The 24,314-nt window shown below is 56.5% G+C and overlaps 8 protein-coding genes across 8 annotated transcripts; 4 read left to right on the top strand and 4 right to left on the bottom strand.

The window, feature by feature from the left end:
• Positions 1-2,560: 2,560 nt before the first annotated feature.
• GUITHDRAFT_45358 (hypothetical protein) lies at positions 2,561-2,933 on the bottom strand (the record flags this gene model as incomplete). The annotated part of the gene is made up of 2 exons (XM_005835599.1): positions 2,561-2,668; positions 2,892-2,933. Coding segments are annotated over 2 exons (150 nt in total), but the record flags the coding sequence as incomplete, so codon positions are not given.
• Positions 2,934-4,898: 1,965 nt separating this feature from the next.
• On the bottom strand, positions 4,899-6,396 carry GUITHDRAFT_105309 (hypothetical protein; the record flags this gene model as incomplete). The annotated part of the gene is made up of 2 exons (XM_005835598.1): positions 4,899-6,304; positions 6,357-6,396. The coding sequence occupies 2 exons, from the start codon at positions 6,394-6,396 to the stop codon at positions 4,899-4,901; spliced, it is 1,446 nt and encodes a 481-aa protein (XP_005835655.1).
• A 1,189-nt stretch (positions 6,397-7,585) lies between these two features.
• On the top strand, positions 7,586-9,178 carry GUITHDRAFT_105308 (hypothetical protein; the record flags this gene model as incomplete). Its single annotated transcript, XM_005835597.1, has 3 exons — positions 7,586-7,623; positions 7,674-7,720; positions 7,773-9,178. The coding sequence occupies 3 exons, from the start codon at positions 7,586-7,588 to the stop codon at positions 9,176-9,178; spliced, it is 1,491 nt and encodes a 496-aa protein (XP_005835654.1).
• A 1,184-nt stretch (positions 9,179-10,362) lies between these two features.
• Positions 10,363-13,725, top strand: GUITHDRAFT_105307 (hypothetical protein; the record flags this gene model as incomplete). The annotated part of the gene is made up of 13 exons (XM_005835596.1): positions 10,363-10,475; positions 10,588-10,633; positions 10,694-11,456; positions 11,507-11,552; positions 11,747-11,826; positions 11,873-12,526; positions 12,576-12,735; positions 12,784-12,832; positions 12,883-13,044; positions 13,093-13,229; positions 13,283-13,415; positions 13,465-13,570; positions 13,619-13,725. 13 exons carry the CDS (start codon positions 10,363-10,365, stop codon positions 13,723-13,725), a joined length of 2,556 nt encoding a protein of 851 aa, XP_005835653.1.
• Positions 13,726-13,762: 37 nt separating this feature from the next.
• On the bottom strand, positions 13,763-14,536 carry GUITHDRAFT_151652 (hypothetical protein). Its single transcript, XM_005835595.1, has 2 exons — positions 14,504-14,536; positions 13,763-14,457 (listed from the first exon to the last, which is right to left on the bottom strand). Exons 1-2 carry the CDS (start codon positions 14,504-14,506, stop codon positions 13,855-13,857), a joined length of 606 nt encoding a protein of 201 aa, XP_005835652.1. The 5' UTR covers positions 14,507-14,536; the 3' UTR covers positions 13,763-13,854.
• Positions 14,537-15,739: 1,203 nt separating this feature from the next.
• On the top strand, positions 15,740-21,320 carry GUITHDRAFT_105305 (hypothetical protein; the record flags this gene model as incomplete). The annotated part of the gene is made up of 15 exons (XM_005835594.1): positions 15,740-15,792; positions 15,838-16,039; positions 16,086-16,216; positions 16,267-18,989; positions 19,283-19,356; positions 19,402-19,479; positions 19,524-19,562; positions 19,607-19,756; positions 19,885-20,346; positions 20,456-20,519; positions 20,648-20,711; positions 20,762-20,834; positions 20,936-20,998; positions 21,130-21,180; positions 21,225-21,320. 15 exons carry the CDS (start codon positions 15,740-15,742, stop codon positions 21,318-21,320), a joined length of 4,323 nt encoding a protein of 1,440 aa, XP_005835651.1.
• A 71-nt stretch (positions 21,321-21,391) lies between these two features.
• On the bottom strand, positions 21,392-21,858 carry GUITHDRAFT_105304 (hypothetical protein; the record flags this gene model as incomplete). Its single annotated transcript, XM_005835593.1, has 3 exons — positions 21,392-21,508; positions 21,555-21,626; positions 21,766-21,858. 3 exons carry the CDS (start codon positions 21,856-21,858, stop codon positions 21,392-21,394), a joined length of 282 nt encoding a protein of 93 aa, XP_005835650.1.
• Positions 21,859-22,986: 1,128 nt separating this feature from the next.
• On the top strand, positions 22,987-24,257 carry GUITHDRAFT_162274 (hypothetical protein; the record flags this gene model as incomplete). The annotated part of the gene is made up of 2 exons (XM_005835592.1): positions 22,987-23,295; positions 23,350-24,257. The coding sequence occupies 2 exons, from the start codon at positions 22,987-22,989 to the stop codon at positions 24,097-24,099; spliced, it is 1,059 nt and encodes a 352-aa protein (XP_005835649.1). The 3' UTR covers positions 24,100-24,257.
• Between the last annotated feature and the right edge of the window lie 57 nt (positions 24,258-24,314).

The following is a 24,314-nucleotide window of genomic DNA, read 5'->3' as shown; positions in this document are numbered from 1 at the left end:
ATCGCGCGCTTCTCGCGCTCGCTCAGTCCCCTTCTAAGCAGCGGTGGCGTCCCGCTCCTCCCTCCTCCCTCCTGCTGCCCTTCCCCAACTCCTTCCCCTCCTCCATACATCCTCTCGGCAGCAGAGTTGGCTCGCCCAAGCACGTATCCTCTCCCTCCTCCAGCAAAGCCTTGCTGTTCCCCGCTGCTTTCCTGCCGATTCATCGCTTCTGGTGTATGAGCAGCAGCAGGAGGAGTCTGCCCCTGCTCCTCCTGCACTCCTCCTCCTCCTCCTCCTCTCTGCAGCGGCTCTGGGTGCGATGCTCTCACGCCAGGAAGAGGACGGCCGCCCCTTGAGCCCTGCCGGCGAGCAGGAGGAGGAGGACGAGGCTGGAACGCTGCGAGGGCTTGAAGGGCTTCGGGGGAGGAGGCTCTGCGAGGAGCATCAGAGGAGGCCGGGCGAGTCAGCTGGTTGAGGACGGCACTGATCCTGCCGTCGGGAGGAGCGGGGGGTAGACTTGGAGCTGGAGCAGGAGGAGCGGGAGCCGCAGCCATGGCCGCAGCTGCCACTCCTGCGGCTGCTACTGCTGACGAAGTAGCAGGTTGAGCAGGTGGATTGTTGCTCCTAACGTGATCCGTGGAGGACTGAACGTCAGGCTGAGCGCGAGAGGAGCGTGATTGTCTGCTGAGATCCTGCTGATCCCTTCCTCTCCCTGCTCCTGCTCCTGCTCTTGCAGCCCCCATCCTTCCTTCGAAGAGGAAGGCGTGATCTTCCATGGACTCCTGGATCGCTCGCTGCAAGTCGAAGTCCATCCCTTGTGCCACCCCAGCTCGTACTTCATGACCCTCCTGCTGCCTGCTTGCTCCTCGAACCGACGCCCTCGCCTCGCTCCTCCTCTCCTCCTGCGCTCTCCGGGGGGTGTGAACGACTCGTCCTGCTCCTCCTGCCATAACCCGAGCGACTCCCCCTCCCTGCTCCCGCATCGACTCCTCGATGGCCCGCTGGAGCTCGTGATCCTGACTGACGTCTGCAAAGCTGGTGAGGAGGACGAGGGCAGGGGACAGGAGGAATTTGAGTGAACAAGAGGTACCTAGGGCGATAGAAGGAGGAGGAGCAAACGAGGCGGCTCCTTGCTCTCTGTCCTGCGCCTGAGCGCGACGAACAGGCCTGGAGGGCTCGTGGAGAGTCTCGTCGCTTCTGCAAGAAATTCAAGACTGTCGTGTGAGAAACGAGAAGGTGGGGAGGAAGGAGGAAGGAGTGGGGAGAGAGGAGGAGGAGGAGGTAGGAACGAATGGACTGGGAAAGAGGAGCAGAGAAGGGAAGGGGGCGAGAAGTGGTGGAGGAGGAGGAGGGAGAAGTCTGTCATACCTGCGACGATTCTCTGGGGTGCGAGCTGCTGCCATGGCAGCTGCCGCTCGTTCAAGTGCCGATCTGGTTGAAGATAGGATAAGGAGGGAGCTAGAGGGACAAGGGGCGAGGAGGAGAGGAGGAGAGGAGGAGAGGAGGAGAGGAGGAGAGGACAGGAGGACAGGAGGACAGGAGAGCGGAAAATAAGCGCTCGTGCTTCCACATCACCTGCTCTGGTTTGGTCGAGGTTGTTGTACACTCGATCTCGCCGTCACCATCTCCTGGGCTGCAGATGAAGCAGCAGCATTTCGCTGCACATCTTGCCGACCTACAGAGAGGGTGGGAGGGTTGGATGTCGCTCCGGCTGAAGGCTGCGAGGAGCTTCGTGCTGCCCCTGCCACTGCCCCTGCCCCTTGTGTCGCCAATCCTGCTCCTGCCTGGACTCCTGCCCGTGCTGCCTGCCCTGCTCCTGCTCCTGCTCCTGCTCCTGTTCCCTGCATATCCATGTTCGCTACCCAGCCTCCATCAAGGATGAGCGGGCAGGACGTTCTGGGATCGTTTCCATCCTCGTTGTGCGAGGGCTGGCAGCGCCTGCCTCGTCTGCTCTGCCCATGTAGACGGCTCGCCGATGCTGCTCAAGCACTTGACGGTAAACGTCAACTTCATCGGTGAGAGCAGCTGCTGCCTCCTGCTCCTCTGCCAGCTGCAATATGCTTCAGCCCCCTTGTCCCTCCGCTCCTCGTACACCTCGTTACCCCTCTTCTCCCTCTCATCCTTCCTCTCCCTTGCCCCCGTCCTGATCCCCTTCATCCTCTGCCTACCTCCCGCTGGCGTTGTCGAGCTCTCTCCAGGTCTTCCAGCCGCAGCCTCCTCCACTCCTGCTTCATCCTCACTCGCCTTCTGCATACAACCACCTCCTCCTCCTCCCAACCTGGTTGTTCAGCCCCAACCTGGGATCGCGGTTCGAAGGGAACTCCTCCTCCCTCCTCCCTCCCTCCCGCTGCCTCCCTCCTGCCGGTCCCCTCCTAGGGCTCGACGAGCTTCCTCTCAACGAGTTTATCGCTCGCTCTGCTGCTGCTCCGAACCTCTCCACAGCCGCCTGCTCCTCCCTCAGCAGCAGTCTGGGCGCCTCTACACTCACCATGACTCTTCCTGGCGGGGCCGGTCGCTCCTGCTGAAGAGGAGCCCGGTTCTCCTTGCCCGTGATCCTTGGAGTGTCTGCTACGAGGGTTCGGATGTTGGTCTTGCAGACAGGACAGGAGTGACTGCACTTGAGCCACTCGTCCGCACATGCCTTGTGATAGGCATGCAGGCAGGGCAGCATGCGAACGTCGTCACCAACCTGTTGGAGAGCTGTTACTGCAGCTGCGACAAGAGGGAGCGAGTGGTAGGAGATGAGGATGGAAGGAAGAGGACCAGCAGGAGGTAGGAGGACGAGGACGACGAAGGGTTTGAGCAGGACGAAGGAGGACAAACAAGATAAAGGAGAAAAGGGAGAAAAGGGAGAAAAGGGAGAAAAGGGAGAAAGAAAGAGAAAGAAGAGGAGAAAGAGGAGGAGAAAACACCTCATAGTCGACCAGGCATATGGAGCACGATGTCAAACTCTCGCCACATCTGTTCGCATGTTATTCAGCACAGCAGGGCAGAGCAAGAGCTGCTCACGTTGTTGGGTGAAACTTGAACACGTTGCTGCATTGCTCCAGCACAGAAGGTGTGACTCCCTGACGAGCATGCGACGGGAACATCGCATGCAGCTCCTCGTAGTCCATGCTATCCAGGTCTAACTGTCTTCCTCCCATTGCAACGAACCTCGCTGCTGCCGAGCTTCCTCCTGGCCTTGCTGCGCCCCTCTGCCCTATCTGTTGAGGAGCATTCCTGTCCATCAGCTCCATGGCAAAGGCTGCGCCCCTTCCTTCGGCTCCTGCTTCATTCTGATCGCTTCGCCGGCTCCGCTCTCGCTGCCGCTCGTAGTCATCTGCATTCCTGCCATGCAGGACCCGCATCGATGGTCCTCCTCGCGCTCGAGGATCGATGTGGAATTGAACGCTGGTCATGCTAGGTGGAGGCTACAGATGTCTGAGAGGATGAGCTCGGGGGATCACAAGAAGTCTCTCAATTCAGCCTCCTCCCTTGAGTTGGATTCAGTACACTCCCCAATAGCAGCGCATCCTCCGATCAGTGTCTCGATGTGGGCCTGAAAGCTCGTGCTTGCTGCTTCGCGCCTTCAAGGAATGAGAGTCTCTATCCCTCCTGCCTCCCTCGGCTCCTCCTCTGCGGCTCTCCTCCTCTGCTACCCCCCACCATCCTCCAACCAAAGAAACGAACAGGCGTGTTCTGTTTCGAGGCTAGTAGGACGGGTACTGTATCCTGGAAAAGGTACCGGTGGTGTCATTTGAACGGCTTCCTAACGTAGTAAATGCCGCTATCGTGACATGGATTGACTAATAAAGTTTTCGGCCGGGCCCACCGTCACTGCAGAGCGGCTGACCGTCTCACCATACGGTCCGACCGGGTTCAAGTCCGATCAGTCACGGTCCGGTGAGCCGGCGGGACCGTCCCGCCGGAGGCCCGGGCCGGGCTCAGGAGTACTGTACGGTCCGACCGTCAGTGCCCTCGCCGGGACTCGGACTCAGCCGACTCAAGTTCTTTACTCGGTCCGCCTCGGCACTTTCCCGGAGTCCGGTACAACTTCGAGTCAAACGGTTCAACGGTTCAACTGCTGGCTTGAACCGTTCCGACGGTAATACAGTACGGGCGATAATACCCGTGATCGGCGGGTGACGGGCACGGTAACTTAGTACTAACTCGAGACCCTGACGGAATACAAGTTTGTTAGACTTGTACTAGTCCAAAGTCACGCAGACATCACATCGACCTTAGTTGTAACAAGACAGTTTTTGCTCAAGACCGAGTTTAATGCACACAAAACCAGAATTGAGGAGCACATGAGAGATAGACTGTATGCTAGGATGTGAAACCCAAGCATCCAGACATGAGAGGACCGTCTTAGCAAGACTCCGGGCTAGGAAAGGCCCCCTCTTCCGGCGTCCCACACGCTACCGTGATTGGCCGTCTCGCACTGAAACACGTAAGTCGTCTTGGTTTACAGGAGAGTTTTTGTTAACTCGGCGCTATCTGACTGGCACGGCTGGCATACGTTCCATCAGACCCAGCTGAGTTGGCGGCCGCCCCCGCGCCTGTCAGTGTGGCCCGGCCTACTCCGATTCGGCGCCGGACTCTCAGCCACCTCTGTCCGCACCTGAGTCTGGCCACCGTGGCCGGGCATCGGCCGCCCGCGCCCGACTCCATGATGTGCGGCGGTGGGCGCCGCCAGCACTCACTGTTCGACGGTCTCTGGCAGGCAGGCGAAACTTCGGTCCGACGGACCGTGAAGAGGCCCAACTTGACCCCGCGGCCACCGCATAAAGTACAGCCTTCATTCAATAACGTAGTACAAAACAATATGCGGCATGCCATCATACTCAGATTAAGTTTACAGTTACTAAAAATGCGGCCGGCAACAATGACCAAAGGATCAGTGCCAATCCGACGGTCAAACCTGACTCTGTGAGCTAACTGAGCTTCAGGTCTCGCGTCCTCCTTCTCACTACCTCTGTAAGAAACGATAGCTTCTCCGCCCCTGCTGTCTGTGATTTCCTCATGTACACGATCGCCTCCCTCCCCACAGCCTCTTCCACGTTCTTCTCCGGTGCGCTCATCCGCATGCTCGGCGGCAGGTAGCCGTTCTTGTACCTCTGAAACGCCTCTGCTGTCGCCATGTCCATGGTGATGACGTAGCCTTTCTGCCTCCCCGCGTGGTCGAAGGCCTTGTGCTGCGTGCATCTCAGGTACAGCACGCTCTGAGTCGCCCCCTTCTGCGCCTCGTCCGGGCCTCGCTGCGGCCGCGTGACCCTCGAGTACCACGTCACCTCTCGATCCAGCGAGTGGAACAGCGACTCGATGGCAGCGACTAGCATCTCATACTCGCTCACTTGCAGCAGCATCTCATGGTTGGAGTGCCGAGAGAGCATCTCCCCGGCGTCATACCCCAGCAGCTCCGCAACCTCGTCTCCCAGTCTCAGGCGCCTGCAGTGTGCGAGGTCCTCGCTGTCAAACTCCATCGACACCCACCGCCCATGCCCCCATCGAGCGTTGGACGCCGCGTCGTCGAACCACTCCCCCACTCCCCCCCACCCCCTCGACGACGACCCCTCGCTGTCCTCGTCCAGCCGCAGGTCATGGCTCAGCCTCCCGCAATCCTGCATCCTGCGCACTGCGTCCAAGTCTCCGGGCAAGACCCTGGAGCTGCCCAGCACTGCGGACTTGACCGTGTCGATGGCTTCGTCGATGGCCAGCTTGAGATCTAGCGGCAAGATCTTGAACGCCTTGAACACTCTCGACGCGTTCAGCCCCAGCTCCCACTGCCCGCGCACCATCGCGATGTTGACTCCTACTTGCAGGCACGCCTGCCTCAGCGAGTCCAGCGCGATCTCCTGGTCCCGCGCATCTTGGAACAGCGCCTCGTGGGTCCCGCGGATGATGGTGTAGAAAGGAGCCGTCTCAGACTCTGATTGACACACAGCGCCCGTGCCGGTCACGATGCACATGGCGCAGGGCCGCACGTTGCTGCACTTGCGCTTCTTCAGGCGGCACTCGGAGCACGAGTTGGTGATGTACTTGGATCGCTTGCGACGAGGCCCCAGCTGTATCTGTATGTCGTGCATGGGGGACGGGCTTGGCAGAGCATGGGACCCGTACACCTCAGAGGCCTCGGACATGCCCGGGCTCAGGGATCTGTACGCGTCAGAGGCCTCGGACATGCCCGGGCTCAGGGATCTGTACGCGTCAGGGGCCTCGGACAAGCCCGGGCTCAGACATGTGCTTGACATGGCAACAAGCGACTCGGCGAGGAAGTCTGCTGCCTTGCTGTTGAGCATGGACAGCCTCTGGGACATCACCAGGCACCAGTCGTCGTGATCTGTCGAGATCCCTCAGGTCAGGCAGGTCGCACAGCAGCATGGCACATCTACCTGTCATGGCTCGCTTAGCAGCCAGCTTGGCTTTCAGCATGGATACAAGCTTCCACTGTGTATGGAGTTGGAGGGGACGGATGTTGATGGGTGTGTGTGCGATGAGCAATTTTGTCTGTCATCACTACTGGGGTTCTTTCCCCTGTTTGTACGGGTAGATGTATGGTTATTACTACTCCAGGGGTGGTGGGGTGGTTGAGAATTCAGCTTTATCTTTTTCTCGTACTTCACTTCCGAATGGCACATCGCTAGTCAAAAATTGGGGGTGGGGGTCTTTTCGGTATACTGACTACGGGTGATTTCCAAGGACTATTGATGGGTACGGCGTTTGATTTCCCTGAGTCAGGGATTGTAGGCGAGGGTACTATACTTCCTGCAGGGTGGATACAGTTGTGTTATGGGGGTAGTGTTGATGGACAAAGGTGGGGTAGTCACAAGGAGTCAATGGGGGTAGTTGTATCTGTCAGGAAATAATTGGTGGGTACGGTCATCTGATATGGTCACCCCACAGCGACAAGTCGAGTGATGACCACCCCGTTCCCCCTACTATCATGGGTACTGAAGATGGTGGGTACAAAAGCATGTTAAGTAAACATAGCATACCATACGTGGCGGTACTACTGTATCAACGCCGCTCCGAACTCACCGAAGGTAACGTGACCGCGAGCGCCTTGTCACGTTACTTCCGGCTAGCCAGCAGCTTTACCCTGAGGCCAGCCCGTGAGTGCGGATTTGATAGAGCGTGTCTCAGTGACGAGGCACTCGGAGTATCTACGCTGGCGGCCCTTGCCGGGCGACATGTGACATAAAGGTACTAATGTTTACTCAAAGTTAAGTTAAAAGTTAGTACGAGGACTAAATTGTTTTTTAAAAGTTGATTAGACTAAAGTCACGTTACTCCCGGCTAGACCATTGATACGGCGGCGGTCCGCCGAACCCTCTCCGAACAGACCCCTCACCCCCCCCAGTCTCACAAGGGGGTGTGGGGTTACGGGATAACTAGGTGTGGCCATAACGTCCACCCACCCACCCCCATACCCAATAATGTACCTCCACCCCCTAAGTTCACAAAGATAATGTATCCCGTGATACCCCACCTGTGTTACCCCACCCATGTTCAAACCGGACTTTTACATGTCCGTTCCTGGGAGCTTTCAACTCTACCGCACTGCATACTTGTGCATGCTGTTACCTATCTGTCCTCCGGAAACATTCATCCCTGCTGTCATATGATACACTTGATAGAGCCAGTTCGTCCTGAAAAGCTGTATCCCGGCTCCACCTGAAGTCCTCTCCGCCTTGACAAGCAACGCTCAGCCAGTGGCAGCTTGTATCCAAGCTGGCTGCTAAGCGAGCCATGACAGGTAGATGTGCCATGCTGCTGTGCGACCTGCCTGACCTGAGGGATCTCGACAGATCACGACGACTGGTGCCTGGTGATGTCCCAGAGGCTGTCCATGCTCAACAGCAAGGCAGCAGACTTCCTCGCCGAGTCGCTTGTTGCCATGTCAAGCACATGTCTGAGCCCGGGCATGTCCGAGGCCCCTGACGCGTACAGATCCCTGAGCCCGGGCATGTCCGAGGCACCCGACGCGTACAGATCCCTGAGCCCGGGCATGTCCGAGGCCTCTGAGGTGTACGGGTCCCATGCTCTGCCAAGCCCGTCCCCCATGCACGACATACAGATACAGCTGGGGCCTCGTCGCAAGCGATCCAAGTACATCACCAACTCGTGCTCCGAGTGCCGCCTGAAGAAGCGCAAGTGCAGCAACGTGCGGCCCTGCGCCATGTGCATCGTGACCGGGACGGGCGCTGTGTGTCAATCAGAGTCTGAGACGGCTCCTTTCTACACCATCATCCGCGGGACCCACGAGGCGCTGTTCCAAGATGCGCGGGACCAGGAGATCGCGCTGGACTCGCTGAGGCAGGCGTGCCTGCAAGTAGGAGTCAACATCGCGATGGTGCGCGGGCAGTGGGAGCTGGGGCTGAACGCGTCGAGAGTGTTCAAGGCGTTCAAGATCTTGCCGCTAGATCTCAAGCTGGCCATCGACGAAGCCATCGACACGGTCAAGTCCGCAGTGCTGGGCAGCCCCAGGGTCTTGCCCGGAGACTTGGACGCAGTGCGCAGGATGCAGGATTGCGGGAGGCTGAGCCATGACCTGCGGCTGGACGAGGACAGCGAGGGGTCGTCGTCGAGGGGGTGGGGGGGAGTGGGGGAGTGGTTCGACGACGCGGCGTCCAACGCTCGATGGGGGCATGGGCGGTGGGTGTCGATGGAGTTTGACAGCGAGGACCTCGCACACTGCAGGCGCCTGAGACTGGGAGACGAGGTTGCGGAGCTGCTGGGGTATGACGCCGGGGAGATGCTCTCTCGGCACTCCAACCATGAGATGCTGCTGCAAGTGAGCGAGTATGAGATGCTAGTCGCTGCCATCGAGTCGCTGTTCCACTCGCTGGATCGAGAGGTGACGTGGTACTCGAGGGTCACGCGGCCGCAGCGAGGCCCGGACGAGGCGCAGAAGGGGGCGACCCAGAGCGTGCTGTACCTGAGATGCACGCAGCACAAGGCCTTCGACCACGCGGGGAGGCAGAAAGGCTACGTCATCACCATGGACATGGCGACAGCAGAGGCGTTTCAGAGGTACAAGAACGGCTACCTGCCGCCGAGCATGCGGATGAGCGCACCGGAGAAGAACGTGGAAGAGGCTGTGGGGAGGGAGGCGATCGTGTACATGAGGAAATCGCAGACAGCAGGGGCGGAGAAGCTATCGTTTCTTACAGAGGTAGTGAGAAGGAGGACGCGAGACCTGAAGCTCAGTTAGCTCAGGCTCGGCCTCTCGTAAGCCTTAGTAATATAGAATTTGGGCAGTGGTTTGCTCTACTTGTACTATTCATTATAGATATTCTAGTGACTCGTGCGAATCTCGGGCACCCTGCAACACTGCCTGGACCTCTTGATTGGCACTGATCTGTTTCATTTCAAGCTGTTCCCTGCCAGTGTAAACTTGGGACTTGACGCAGTCAGCTGACTGGTTACCGTCGCCGTATCTTGCGCGCACACACCGTCACGGCGCGGCGGCGCCGCTCAGAGTCTTACCGGAACTTCAACTCTCTTACAAGCTTCAAGTGAAACCACTGGCAGCCGCTGAAACCGGCGTGCCTGTTCTGACCGGGTTGCACCGTGAGCCGGGCCGGCGCGGGGCCCGCCCACGGAAGTTAGTGGAGTGAAGTTACCGGCGGGACCGGAATCAAAGTTAAGTTAAAAATGGCAGTACGAGGACAATCATGGCTGGCAGGAGAGTCGAGGAAGCTTCCGAATCAGCGACCCTGACACTGAGTCACGGTCGCACTGGCCAAAAGCGGCGAGCCTCGGAGAAGAGACCGTACTCGAAGACACTGAGCGACCGACGGGGCGCGCCGGGCGAGTCGCCCGCCCCGGCCGAGAACCGTTGAACGGTTGCCAGTGAAACCCACTCAGCGGCCGTCACGATCCGATCCCGGACTGGCAGTGCGTACCGGCCGGGCGTAACCGGGGGCCCCCCGACGGAGTCCGACTGGCAGCCGCTGAGCCTCGGGAGTCCGAGCGGTCCGGGCCGACTCCCGGCTGGCAGCACACGGACGGCCCCTCTTAACTTTTCAACTTTTACTTTCCGATGGGCCGATCGGGCGCCCGATGCCAGTGGCCACTCAGTGGCCACTCACACGGTGCCGCCGGCGGTGACACGGTGCGGGGGGCGGCGGCGCCCGGCGGCCCGGGCGGCCGGGGCGCGGCCGGCCCCCGGCCCGGCAGCCCGGCCGCTGGTCGTTATGATACGTTATGAAAATCTGAATCAGTCAACTCCCCTTCTTGGCCAAGAGACGCGCGGGGCATGGCATGGCGAGAGGTGGCGCGGGGTTGGGGAGGGACGTAGCGGAAGGAGCGAGGAGACCGAGGACTCAACCAACAGGGACGTCCTCCTCCTCCTAAGCCCAAGCGCTTCGTGACAGCTCAGCAGCAAGTGTTGCGATGATACACTTCTCGACAGTTGGACTTGCAGTGCTTGTCGTGCTTGCCCAGGTTTCAGCAAACCCTGCATGCTACACGCTTGGGCTGGTTGATAGTGCAACTGTTAACAGGAAGTAAGTTTCTGCTCGTGGACGTTTTGTGCCACTTCCTCGTTCTGTTTCTTTGTCAAATTTTGCCTTCATCCATGCAATCACTCTTTTTCTTGCTAATGACTGTTGTTTCCAGGCCAGGATTTCCTGATAAATTTGAAACCCAAAACTACAACTCACCGGTATATTGTGTTTCTCTCTGATTCTTTTATCTCCATGTATCATTGAAAGAAATGTGGCAGGATCCTTCTGTCAAGTTTGTAATGGACTATTCAGTGGATTCAACTTTCGCCAACCTCAACATCAGCGAAAGTGCGATCCCTGACCAATACTACTTCCGGTATTATCTCACCCCAGAGGGTGAAGATCTGGGTGTTGCTCTGAAGGATTCAGACGGCTACACCCTGGGGGGGAGATACATTTACAGCAAGACGCAATGGCCTGAACAGTCGTTCATATTCCCTGTGAATCGCAGGTTGAGGCCAGGTCGGACTTACTACTTCCGGAACTATCGTGTCAGAGATGATTGCATGTATCCTTCATGGGCATGGCAGAAGTACTATCCCGAGGATGTTCTGACTTCACCCTTCAGCAAGGTGGTGTATGGGCTCCCGTCGCCTGTCAACTCGATCCAAGTTGTCTTGCTGGACCAAAGTAAGACAGTCTTGGTGTCCTGGCCGCTCCCAACTGACACCGGGAATGCGCTGCCTGCGGATAACAATAGAAGTGTTCCTGTCCGATATTATCTAGAGTTAACTGAGGTGAACAGAACAGCAAACAGCACCATTCTCAATCTTAACAGCACATGGCTGAACTTCTCAGCAGAAGTCAATTTAACCGAGTCTAGTTTACAAATCGGAATCTTGTACAATATCAGTCTTCAAGTGGAAAATGAAATTGGATTTTCTCCCGTCACGTCTAGGTATCTCCGACCTGCAACAAATCCTGGAGTCCCCGATTTGTTTCAGGCGGCCTTGAATCCCAACAATCTCACAAACGTCTCAGGTCTTGTTTGGTTCATCATGTGGGTGTGGAGCTAACTACCGCCCTTGCAGGAAACATGTTTGCTGTCTTGTCATGGAAAGATCCTATTGACAAAGGGTTGGGACACCCTTGCCTTTCGGCATCATACTCACCGTGTTATGAGTACCCCATTCACATTGTCAATTTTTCCCTCTCGCTCTCTGGGGAACCTGCAGTGATTTTGGATGGTGCAACGAAGACTTTTGATGTTATTTTTTCTGCAAACAGGTTGATAGATACTGATTTGTTTTTGCAAGGCTAACTTGTTGCAGTCTTGTCTCGAAACTGCAGAACACGTTTTTGACTGCCCAGAATTATCAAGACGACCAGCTTGGATACTACTCAGCATACGGTTGCTTCTTGATCTTTGAGGTTATTTCTACTCACTTTTCTTGTAGGCAAATCTGCGACATTGCAGAAGAGCTATCCCCTGCCGTTCCCAATGAGACTTGGCTACTTCCTGCCATGCGCCCCGACGTGTGCGAATGAAAGCAAGAACCAGATAATCTTTGTGAGTCCGCCCAATGCCAGAGGGATATCAGACTACTGCACTCCTTGCAATGGATGTGGCGTGGATTCTCAAATCGCATGCCCATCGTCTTGGACCCCCAACATCACGGCAAACTTCAATCCCGTTGAAGAGTGTGGAAGCAGTGTCCATTTGTGCAAGAATCCTGCGGTTGAGATCTTTCCTGGCAAGCCTTACCAATTCACGGTTCAAGCGATATGGTTGGATCCTACCACATCTGATTCGTCAACTCTTTCGAAGACGTATGGTAATTCGCAGGTTGTCTATGCAAAGAACATCAGATTTGAGTATGAGAAAGACTTCGACTCTGTTCTGGCGCCATATGTGGGGAGTGATTGGAGCAAGTTTGTTTCTGTCTCAAGGAGGGATGTCTTTTGCAACGGCAGCTCTTCGGATCCGGTGGGCTGCTCTCAACTGAACAACAACAGCCATCAGTATTTCGGCTCGACTCAATCCGTGTCTGACTGGAGGATGTTCGAATATGGTTGGAGTGAGCTGATTGTGGATGTTTCATTTCGTGCAGGTGATGATAACTTCTCTGAACAATCGGGTGTTGATTTTTGTTGGTGCAGAACTGCTTTACATCCCTCAAGATCCGACGCTTTGCGTCACTGCGATCGGAGACTCCAACTCGAGATCTAAGCTGTGCTTCGTGCTCAAAACGATCAGATCCAGCCCAAGTTTTGTCACTCCAAGTCTCCGCGCGGAGCTTCATGTTGGATGCGAGTTTGCGTAAGTTATCGGTTGTCACGACACGTACGATGACGTCTTGGATCGCAGCGAGGTCTTCGAGGCACAAGACAAGACTGAAGCCAATCTGGCGGTCGAGGTAGCGATCTTGTTCAGCTAACGTGAGAGACCATCTGATACCTTGAGCAGGAGGCCAAGGGTATGAACTACACTGTCAAGATTATCCCTGGTGGAGGATACATCCAGTCTTTCTATCGCAACGCATCGTTCACGGACTTACCCACTGGTGCGTCGCTGCTACCCAACGGCCTCACCTCAGCCTTGAACAACCCAGTGAGCTACCGGCTCAAGGTATCCCTCGTCGCATTCCTTGGTTCTCCTGCTGACGATGCGGCGCAGTGGACCCCCCAGAGGAAGCAAGAGGGCTACACCTACGTCATCACCTTGGAGGCTATTGGTTACATCGACAACAAGCTAGTCTCATTGGTCTCTGGTCCGCTGCAAAACACGATCACAGTGAGCCTGAAAGTCCTGAGGTCAGCCCCCCCCCCTCCTCCTCTCCAGTCCGTGATCGACCGGGTTGCTGCAGGTGCAAGATGTGTGTAAATAACGTGTCGCTGGAATACATTGCGCAAGAGTGGAGAACGTCCTGGCTGAATGTGTGGAGCGGAAATCACCAGCTTTGGCAGCAGAACGTGATATCTTTGGGGCCCGTCTTGACGGTAAGTCGTTGAGGCTGAAGTTGCGAGCCCTGCCTGACCTCAAGTGAAGGTTGAATGTGGCAACGGCCACTTCTGCAACGACGACGTGTACCACATCGGAGATAGGTACGGGGTCAGCGTTAGCGATCTCCTGTGGTGGAACCCCGACATTGCTGGTGACGTAGACGCCCCTTGCGATCTTGTGAGCTGACATTGACGGGTAGATGATGCGGGTAGAAGCGCCAAGTACGCGCTGACGACGGGCCAGGAGATCTGTGTGCTACCCAATACTTGCCTGACGTCAGGACATATATTCTCTGCCGGGTATTGATTGACTGACGGAACCATTGTTTATGAATAGTCTTGTATTGTGTGCAACAATAAATCAAAGTATCACTGAGAGGCCCCCTGTCCCTCTCCTTATGTACATCTACACGAGCTCGGCCCCAGCTGACGCGGCTCAGTCCTGCTGAGCAGGGCGGTGGGTGACCCAAGACAAGTACATGTTCCAGATGACGGCGACGCCGTTAGAGAAGAGGACCTGGAGGTGAGGAGGAACAACCCAGAGGTTCACAAACTGCGCGGGGATCCACAGCTTCCAGTTGTTGATGACGCTCGGCCCCCAGTGCGTCTGCACGCTCTTCACGACCTCCTCCTGCGATTTCCCGTCGAGGGCGTTGACGGAGGAGATGAAGACCGCGATGAAGCTCGGGGCGAAGAAGGCTTGATCGAGGAAGACGCGCTTGAAGGCAGCAGCAAAGTTCGTCCCTGGCACTGCCCTGCCGAGGAAACCATACCAGTAGTGCAAGGTAGGAGCAACAAGTACCCCTCCCAAGAGAGTGAAGTTAGACAGTCGCTTCCAATCTATGGTGGTCACTTGCATCTTGCTCTCAGTCTTGTTCATGTGCGACAGCTCTCCTGTCCATTGCTGTGCGGTCTGTCTCTCGAGGACGGTTTGGCAAAAGACATCTCCCGCAAACGCGATAGCTGCAGACGTTACTGCCTTGGTTCCTATGCCTACGATGCCCTTGGACTGCAGTAGTGCCTGGTACTTCTTCCAGACCTGATAGATCGCAGTCACACTCTTCACGTCTGCTCCCATGGCTCACCATTGAGTACACCCAGCAAGAATTCACAGTCCTGCATTTGCAAGTCAGCACTGCCAGCAAGGTGAGCAACCAAAGTTGCGGAAAACTGGTCGGCTGGATCAAGTACGCAAGGTCGAGCCGACAGGATTCTTCCCAACCATTCAAGGGGAGAGCTTTGAGATCCGCCATACATCGAGAATAGAGAGGGCAAGAAGATAGGAGGGGATAGGAGAGGTCGGGAGCATGCAGGAAGAGGACGGAAGTGAAAGATTTAGGGGAGATAGAAAGGAGCGTAAGAAGTGAAAAGCAAAGGGACCAGAGTGCAGACCTAGGGCATGAAAAGTGATCACAAGACGATAAAATGACACGATAAGATAGGAGCGGACAAGAAGGGAGAGGCGAGGAGAGGAGCGTAGTGAACAAGCCAGGGTAAAGCCGGCTTTGGCAATATCCATCAATCACCAACAACAGCGCTGATCGAAAGTTTGGTCTGGTAAACACGCAGTGTTCTACTCAGTTCTATCGTTCTCCTCCCTCCTCTCCTTCTCCCTCTCCCTCTCCCTCTCCCTCTCCCTCTCCCTCTCCCTCTCCCTCTCCCTCTCCCTCTCCCTCTCCCTCTCCCTCTCCCTCTCCCTCTCCCTCCTTTTCCCCCTCATTTTTTCTTTGGAAAATTTCTTTTTGGTTCCCCTGTGGCCCGTTAGAGAGTCCATTTTGGCTTCTATTTGTTTTTCCGATTCTTGTAAAACTTCCACTTTTTAAAGGAAGGAGGCATGCGCGGCTGCGCTATGGTGGTAAGGTGGAGGTGGTAGAGGAGGAGGAGGAGGAGGTAGTGGTGGTAGAGGAGGAAGAGGAAGAGGAAGGGGGGGAGGAGGAGGAGCAGGAGGAGCAGGAGGAGCAGGAGGAGCAGGAGGAGGTTGGAGGAGGATATCGAATTGCTCACTTTGATCTGACTTAATCTGTTCACATCATCAAGAATGGTTGTTGACGATGATGCAATGATGGTGAAGAATGCTGTTGTAGGTCTTGTTGTACTGGTGTTTGGACCTGCACACTTTGAACCTTAGTCGGTTGGAAGCTGAATGTTTCTTGAAATGATTTGGGTTGTTTTCTATTGCCTTGAATTTCATCCTTGTCATATCATGATGCACGTAGCCATTGGCATGAAAACTTACCTCCGAGAGTTGACATTTTTCAATTTGATGTGACTTTGTACGATTGACACAGGTTTGAAGCTGTTTCTCTGGACCATTGTGCAAGATGGGAAAGATAGTTTTCCCTGAGTGCCTGCGCTCTGTCGTGCCTGTTCGCAGGTATGCTCTTCATCCCCCCCCTCCTCCTCTGACCCTCATTTCAAGGCGTACCACAAACTTTCTTGGCATCGGCCTTGAGTACGCACCGTTTGTCGTTCTGTATGCCATCGCCTTCGAGTGGTGCATCAGAACAGCTGGAGTCCCGTATGCCAACGCCATCGCTCATGAGGCGGCAAAACGCGCTGCCAAGTTCACCAAAAACGTTGGGTACGCCATGGCGGAAGTGAGCATCGAAGACGATGAAGACGTAGGATGTGTGCTCTCAACGACCTTGTCCTGACGCTTGTCTGCAGGAAGAGATCATGGCAGAGGCTCCAGTGAAGCCTCCGCCTGAACCGACCCCGCAGATGAACTCTACTCAAATCGCGGAGGCCCTTCACGCTGCTGAGCGCGCAGTTCCCAACCCGCTGCTACCGGACTTCTGGTGACTTCATCTCTACACCTGCTACGAGAGCTGACTTGTGTTGACCTCAGGGCTGTCCTGTTCCTCGCCATCGTTGTCATCCTGAATGCCCTCGTGTGGTTCGTCCAGAGGTGGTCCCTACGAGTCAGAGTCAAGGTCCAGTACTCCGAGACGGACAGCCTCGAGTCTGGTACGTTGGCGTATGTGACGCCTCACCCGCATCAAGGAGCAGCGGATGTTGTTCCTGTTCAAGTCGTCAAGGTGGGCAAGGAGACGCAGAGATTCTTCATGTTCCAGAGGCAGAAGTTCGAGATCGATGAGTCCGGGATGGAAGTGAAGGAACTCTCGATGCCTATCGGGAAGCCCCTGCAGCACTACAAGCAGCATCTTGGCTACCAGAGTGCAGAAGAGATCGCGACCTCGAAGCAGAGATATGGCAGCAACTCATTGCACATCGAGTTGCCCTCCTTCAAAGACGCCTTCTTCAAGCAGATCCTTGGACCCGTTCCTGTCTTCCAGTTCTTCTGCGCTTCCCTCTGGCTTCTGGACGAGTATTGGAACTACGCCTTGTTCCAGCTGTTCTCCATCTGCATGTACGAGAGCAGTACTGTCTTCGGTAAGATCAAGAACATGCAGGCTCTGCGAGGGATGAAGAAGACTGTCACAACAGTGAAGGTCTACCGCGAGAGGAAGTGGTTGGACCTCAACATAGAGGAGCTACTTCCTGGCGACATCCTCTCTCTCGCCAGGGGAGCCGAAGACGTGACGGTCCCCTGCGATGCTCTGATCCTCCGCGGGAGTGTGGTGGTGAACGAGGCAGCACTGACGGGGGAGAGTACTCCCCAGATGAAGGAAGCGCTGCTGGCAGAGGGAGCGGCCGCCAACGAGCAACTTGACGTCGAGAAATCGCACCGGGTTCACATGCTGTATGGCGGGACCACCATGATGCAGCACAACTCCCCGTCCTCCTCCTCGCACCCCAACGAGCTGGTCGCTCCTGACGGTGGGTGCATCTGCTATTGCGTGAGGACTGGGTTCTCGTCGAGCGAGGGAAAGCTCGTCAGGATGATCGAGTACTCCCAGGAGCAAGTGCTGACGGATGCCAAGGAAGTCCTTGCCCTCCTTGCCCTCCTCCTCGTCTTTGCCCTCATTGCGAGCGGGCACGTGCTGCACAAGGGGCTGAAGGAGGGAAAGCGCTCCCAGTATGAGCTGATTTTGCGATGTGTTTTGATCCTCACCAGCGTCGTGCCGCCGGAGCTTCCGATGCAGACGGCAGTTGCGGTGAACGCAGCTGTGTTCGCCTTGTTCCGATCGAGCGTGTTCTGCACTGAACCGTTCAGGATCCCCTTTGCTGGCAAGGTCGAGTACTGCCTCTTCGACAAGACTGGCACCCTGACAACTGACAAGCTTGTCTGTGTCGGCACCTGGTACTCCAGCATGCGCGCGCAGGAGGATCCTCTGCCTCCCGCTAGGACCGAGCGGGAAGCAGCAGTCGTCCTTGCTGGCTGCCATGCGCTGGTCCAGGTGGGCGATAAAGTGATGGGGGACCCTGTTGAGATGGCAGCGATCAACGCGATAGGATGGCAGTACGATCCGAGGACGCAGACGTCTGTGCCGACCGAGAAGTCCCATAGCGTTAAGGCCGGCGATGTCGCAGTCCAGGTAATGCATCGGTATCACTTCGCCTCGAAGCTCCAGCGCATGAGCGTGCTGGCTACCGTGAAGGATCGGGCCCGTCCGTCTCCTTCCACTCTCGCGCTCGTCAAGGGATCCCCTGAAATCATCGCCACCCTCCTCGTCAAGAAGCCTGCCGACTACGACCGCGCCTACCGCGCCATGGCGGAGCGGGGGATGAGAGTTCTTGCTCTTGCCTCGAGGGACTTGAGCGCAGCGGAAGCGAGTCAGGCGAAGCAGGCGCAGGCGACAGGACACGGTCCGGCGAGGGAAGACATCGAGCGTGACCTCAACTTCGTAGGATTCGTTGCGTTTGCTTGTCAAGTCCGACGAGACACGGCAGAGGTCGTGAAGCATCTGCTGCAAAGCTCCCATCACGTCGCCATGGCGACGGGAGACGGAGCTCTGACGGCCCTCTACGTCGGGGAGGAGGTCGGGATGACGAGTGGGATCAAGGAGAAGGAGCTGCTGCTCGAGAAGGATGACTCCGGCCAGCTCGTCTGGTCGGTTGCCAGAGGAGATCTTCACATCCCGTCTATGGCCTTCCAGGCCAAGGAGGTCCCGAGGCTGGTCAAGGAGGGGTACGACCTCTGCGTCACCGGCTCCTCCCTGCAGCTCGCGGCTGATCGCGACAGCTACATGTGGCAGGTGGTGAAGCATATCAAGATCTTCGCTCGCATGTCACCCGAGGACAAGGAGGCCGTGCTGCGCGCTCTCAAGGAGCAGGGGTATCACACCCTCATGTGCGGCGACGGCGCCAACGACGTCGGGGCTCTCAAGCAGGCGCACATCGGGGTGGCTCTGCTGTCAGGCTTCGGGGCGGCGAACACGGCGAAGGAGGGAGAGAAGACGACGGACAAGGAGACGGCGGAAGAGAAGAAATCGCGCCTGAGCGAAGAGTTCAAGAAGATGCAGGAGAAGCAGAAGAAGCTTCAGGCTGAGGCGAAGAAGGACGCCGAGTACATGAAGCAGTGGCAGATGCAGCGCTACAACGAGCTGGTCAACGAGTACTCGCAGCGGGGAGACGCCTGGGCTGCGTTCAAGGCGATCAAGCAGGCGGCGGTGGAGGCTCGAGACGAGCTGAACAGGAGAGCACAGGAGCGGCAGAAGTCCATCGGAGGTGAGAGAGGAGGAGGGTTGGAGCTTGTCGGTCGGGTGATACCAAGGGTGGTGGATCGAACGACTTCCACTTGCCCTGCCGAGAACGCCCTATATCCAAGATCTCGGACGCACCTGTCCAAGGACGGTTGCTGCGCTGAGAGATTGTTGTTGTGAGATTGCCAAACATGGTTGAGTGGATCCGTGTGTGGTTCTGTCAGCATATCAAACATCTCCATGCCGACGGCACTCTTAACTGCTGTCTTCTTCCTCTTCGCTGCTGTCTCCTTCCTCTTAACTGCTGCCTTCTTCCAGGTACCAACAACTTCACCGCCCAGGCAGCTCTCATGCTCTCCGACATGGACACGGGGGAGGTCCCTCAGATCAAGGTGCGACAGTAGATGATAGAGGAGGAAGCTTGACGCCCGGGGCAGCTGGGAGACGCGAGTGTGGCTGCTCCTTTCACTTCCAAACTTCCTTCCATCAAGTCGACCGTCGACATCATCCGCCAGGTTCAACTGATCCGCTGACTCTCCTCCTGCTGACCCTCCAGCAGGGCCGATGCACGCTAGTGAGTACCATCCAGATGCAGCAGGTTCACGAGGAGAGGACGGAGGCAGTCGTGCTGACGTCCCCCAGGTCCTCGCCCTAGAGTGTCTCATCACCGCCTACTCCATGTCGGCCTTGTACCTCGACGGAGTCACGAAGGGTGAGAATCAGCTGCTGGCTACGGGGCTGCTGTTGATGGTTGCATCCCTCGCCTTCTCCTACTCCCGCCCTGTCGACAAGGTGAAGAAGTTGAGGAGGAGGAGGAGGAGGAGGAGGAGGAGGAGGAGGAGGAGAGGAAGGTGAGGGGAAGGACGAGAACTCTGAGGAGGAGGAGGAGATGGTGGGGGAGGCTGATCCTTGCGCCCCAGCTGTCGCCCTGCCGTCCGATCACCACCATCTTTCACCCAGCCATCTGGGTCTCCATCGTTGGACAGCTTGCGATTCATCTTGCGAGCATGATGTACATCATCTCCCTCACTCGCTCGCAAGTCTCAGCTGAAGAAGCTGCGATCCTTGACGGCGACATGCCCGACGTCCCCGTGGTTGCCGCAAAGCCCGTGGACGCTGAGTCCACTGGGCTGACCATCAAGTTCAAGCCTTCCCTCCTCAACACCGTCGTCTTCCTCGTGCAGACGGCTCAGCAGGCGAGCGTCATGGCGGTCAACTACAAGGGGAGGCCCTTCATGCTTGCAGCGACTGAGAACGCAGCGATGGGCATGTCGCTTGCTGCTGTTTGCACGGGGATCTTTGTCTGCGCGTTCGAGGTGTTTCCTGCCCTCAACGACCTCCTCAAGCTCGTCCCCATGCCCTCGGACTGGTTCAGGCAGCAGGTGAGTGCGCACCTTCCTACCTCCTCCTCCTCCTCCTCCTCCTCCTCCTCCTCCTCCTCGTCGTCTCAACGCCCCCCTCCCCTTCCTCTTCCTGCTAATCCTGCTTCAGGTTCTCATTTCGCTCGGAGCCTCAGTGTTTGGTTCCCTCATTTGGGACAGGTTGTGTGTGGCAGGTACGCAGCTTCTTCCCCTTGTCTCTGTCCTCCGCTCCGCTCCGCTCCACTCCCCTCCGCTCCTCTTATCTTCTCCTCTCCCCTTCCTCTTCTCTCCATTCTTCGATAATCTCCTCACTCTCCGCTAGTCTTCGCCCCCAAGTTGCTGTGGGTTGGCTACGTGGACGCCTGGCAGGCGATGCCGCCATGGAGGTTCGGCCATGAGTTGCTCTCCATCCTCCTTTCCTGACAAGCGCAATCAGGGAGCAGATGAAGAGCACTAGCAAGTATCTTTTCTTCGCCGCCGTCCTCTTCGTCTACTGGTATCTGGATCAGGTGACCTTTCACGTCTCCCCTCCTCCCTTCATCGCATCCCTCTCTCCTCGTTTCTCCGTCTCCGTCCTCCTCTCTTCCTCCCTCGCTCACGGCACGAGCAGAGCTTGATCGTGCTCCTTGGTGCGTGGTACTTGTACCGCCAGATCTTCGTCGCTCCCATCCCGGTATGCATTCGCGCTCATGAGGAGAAGAGCACTGACGACGCTGCTTCCTTTCAGCCCGAGCAGACCACAGAGGCGACAGCTACGGGCAAGTCGCGTCCCCTTCGTCTCTCCTCCTGCTGATACTCCAGCAGGTCCTGGTCAGGGTGCGACAGCAGCGGGAGCTGCTGGGAGCGGGCAAGAGGGTGAGGGGACGAGGGGTTTCATGGTGGAACTGACAAGCCGACAGATGCCAGAGCAAGCGGGGAGGACAAGCACAGGAGGAGGAGATGAGTTCACTTGCCAGCAGCGGCAAGTCAGTCAGGGCTGTCAGTCGATGGTCTAGAGAGGAGGAGATCGATCAGGACAAGTGCATTCACAGAGCATGGCCTATCCTTGCTATCAGCTCTCTCCCTGTTAAAGATCACCCTTGTTCCCAAACTGTTTGGCCATCTTCTCGATATCATCTCTGCCATAGACTTTGATGTTCTCCATCCCCGGCATGCCCTTGAGCTTCGCCATGATATCGTCAACCTGTAAGCACATCAGTCCAGCAACTTTGACGACCACATGTGCTCACAGATTCGTCTTTGCCCTTTGCGTTCTCCTGGTTGATCTTGTTCTTGACCGGAAGGTGAAGATTCTCTCGCACCTGATGCAACCAGATCGTTCAGCATCAGTTCCTCATAGCCATCCTCATCACTCATCCTATCATCGTCATTCCCATCATCCCCAGCTGACCAGCACCGTCCCACCCCCCCACCCCCCTTCTCCCCCGGCCTCGTGTTCACCTTCTGGATGAGAAAACTTTTCTCTGCGCCCCTGCACTCCTTGCAGTCAACTCCTCTCTCCTTGAGAAGCACCAGCAGCTCCTTGGCGCGCATTTTCTCGAGGGGCTTGTCGAGGCCTTTCAGTGCTGATTCCCGGGCCTTCTCTTTCTCGGACTCGCTCATCTCCTTCTATGGTACGAGCAGCTATCAGCGATGAGGGGCGAGGCAGCATGCATGAGAGCTAAGAGGGGGAGCTGAAAAGTTGAAAGAGAAGCAAGAGCTCCAACATTGCTAACGTGTTCATCGCCACAGAGCAGTCTGCTCACTCTACAACCACGAGGATCGCAGGAGCGAAGTGAAGACAGAGAGGATGAGCAGCCAAGAAGCATGCGAGCAGCATGCGAGTAAGATGCATGCATGTCGGCTGTTCTCACCGCCGTCGCTCCTTCCGCCATAATGAGCATCAGCGTCACTGCCAGCAGTGCAGCGGCTGCCCGCATGGCGACTCGCAGTACTGAGGCGCGTTTGGAAGGTTCCATGCCCCACCTCCCCGCGCAGACATTATAAAAGTCTGCTCCACTGCATTTGTACCCAATTTCGAACATAAACTACAGACAAACTACCAGATATTTTAAAGAAGAATGAAAAACAGTACAATTAAAATAAATTACAATATTGATGCAGTTTTTGATATTATAATGGTACAAGTTGTTTTTGCCTGTATTGAATTCCGCCCCTCTGCGCTTTATATAGTTTTAAAACGACGCATGCAATAGTGATTTTTTTAACTCCAGTACAAAACAATGGGCCTATCTGTACCTAGGACCGGTGGTACTGCAGGGGCCTAGGAAGTACTTAGGGCCCTAAGACCGTTGCTAAAGCAGCTACGAGTGCAGGGGTAGAAATGGCGAGGGGCCGAGGAGGAGAAGAAGAAGAGAGGAGGGAGGAGGGAGGGAGGAAAGAGACGGGATGAGGATACATGAATATTTGTGAGCAAAGGCGCAGAATGTCATGGAAGAAGGGAGAAATATGCAATGAGGGCTTGAAGTTCAGAGACGTAGGAAGTGGAAGAGGTGGGCGAGAAAGAATATGGGGAAGGAGGATGGTGGAGAGAGGAGGAAGATCAGAATGAGGATTATGTGTATGGTGGTCATGTGAAACAGCATTGAACATTTCAGCTGTAATCCATGCGGATTTTGCACAGTGCGAACTGCGAGTGAACAACAACTTTCTTCCATTATAATGCGCCGCGGTAACCGTTGCATGCAGATGAGTGATCGGGGCCGAGATCGTGATAGTGGCCGCTCCTCGCCCGAGACAAGCACAGTGCCGGCTGGCTTCTCCCGCCGCTCGAGGAGCCCGGCTAGTCCCCGTGGAGACGAAGGTGACTCCGGTAGGAATGGCGAAGAGGGGAAGGATCAGGCCTCGTGGAAGGACGACACCAGCAAACGTGATAACAACGAGGATGAACGCAGGCTCGAACGGAGGAGTGACGTGCCGAGCACAGGAGGAGGCTACCTAGCAAACCAGGTGTCTTTGCCCCCGGGCAAGGTAAACATCTCTCCCTTGTCCTCATTTTCTTCCAATCGCTGACGAGTCGTGTAGTTTGCTGGTGACTGGGCCTGCCCGAGGTGTTTTGCCACTGTGTTCGCATCGAAGCGGGAATGCTACAAGTGCAGAACTCCTCGCCCTGCTGAAAGTGGCGGTGGAGGTGCCGGCGGACCCCCCCCGGAACACCCGGGCGCGTCGTTTCAAGTCCCTCGCCCAGGGGACTGGCAGTGCCCGGGCTGCGGTTCCAATGTGTTTGCCAGCAAGATGATCTGCTACAAGTGTCGCACCCCGAAACCAGAGGGAGCGAGCTCCCAGGCTTACTACGAGGACTCCACTGGCAAATTTGCTCGTCGTGACGGAGATTGGACCTGTCCTAACTGCTTCTCCAATGTCTTCGCGACGAGAGCTGAGTGCTACAAGTGCCGCACCCCAAAGCCGGGAGGGATGGGCTACGGGGATGGTCGAGTCTCGTTCGGAGGACGTGCGTATGACATCCACCCACCTCTTCACACCAGTCGGCCTGGAGACTGGATCTGTCCTCAATGCTCGGCCCAGGTTTATGCTTCCAGGCACGAATGCTTCAAGTGCAGGACTCCCCGCCCTCCTGCACCCGTCCCCGCGCACGGGTACAGCTATGACTATTATGCACGCGCTGGAGCGTATGCTGGTTATGGTGGCTACGGCGCGCCAGCTGCTGGGCAGTGGGCGGGTTATGGCTATGGGGTTCCAGGACAAGATGCCGGACATCCTGGTGTTGCCATGCACCCTGGAGCTGGTTACGGTGCGAATCCAGACGTGAAGTGATGAGATCGCGTAACAAACTTCGTCAGGCCCCTGAGTTTGGTTCGAGAACACTCGTGTAGATTCTGGTGGAATCGCTTTGGAGTCTGCGCAAGATAATGGTAAACTCTATCCGGTTACAATATGTACCTTGTCATTTACATTACATTGACATCTACATTACCCTTATTTGTTTACAAAATCCTCCATCCTCCTCACACTCGCGCATCCATTGCTAC

This window comes from Guillardia theta (genome assembly GCF_000315625.1).
Source record: "Guillardia theta CCMP2712 unplaced genomic scaffold GUITHscaffold_20, whole genome shotgun sequence".
Taxonomy (NCBI): domain Eukaryota; class Cryptophyceae; order Pyrenomonadales; family Geminigeraceae; genus Guillardia; species Guillardia theta.
The sequence above is the reverse complement of the archived record's forward strand: the minus strand, read 5'-3'. Positions and strand labels throughout refer to the sequence as shown.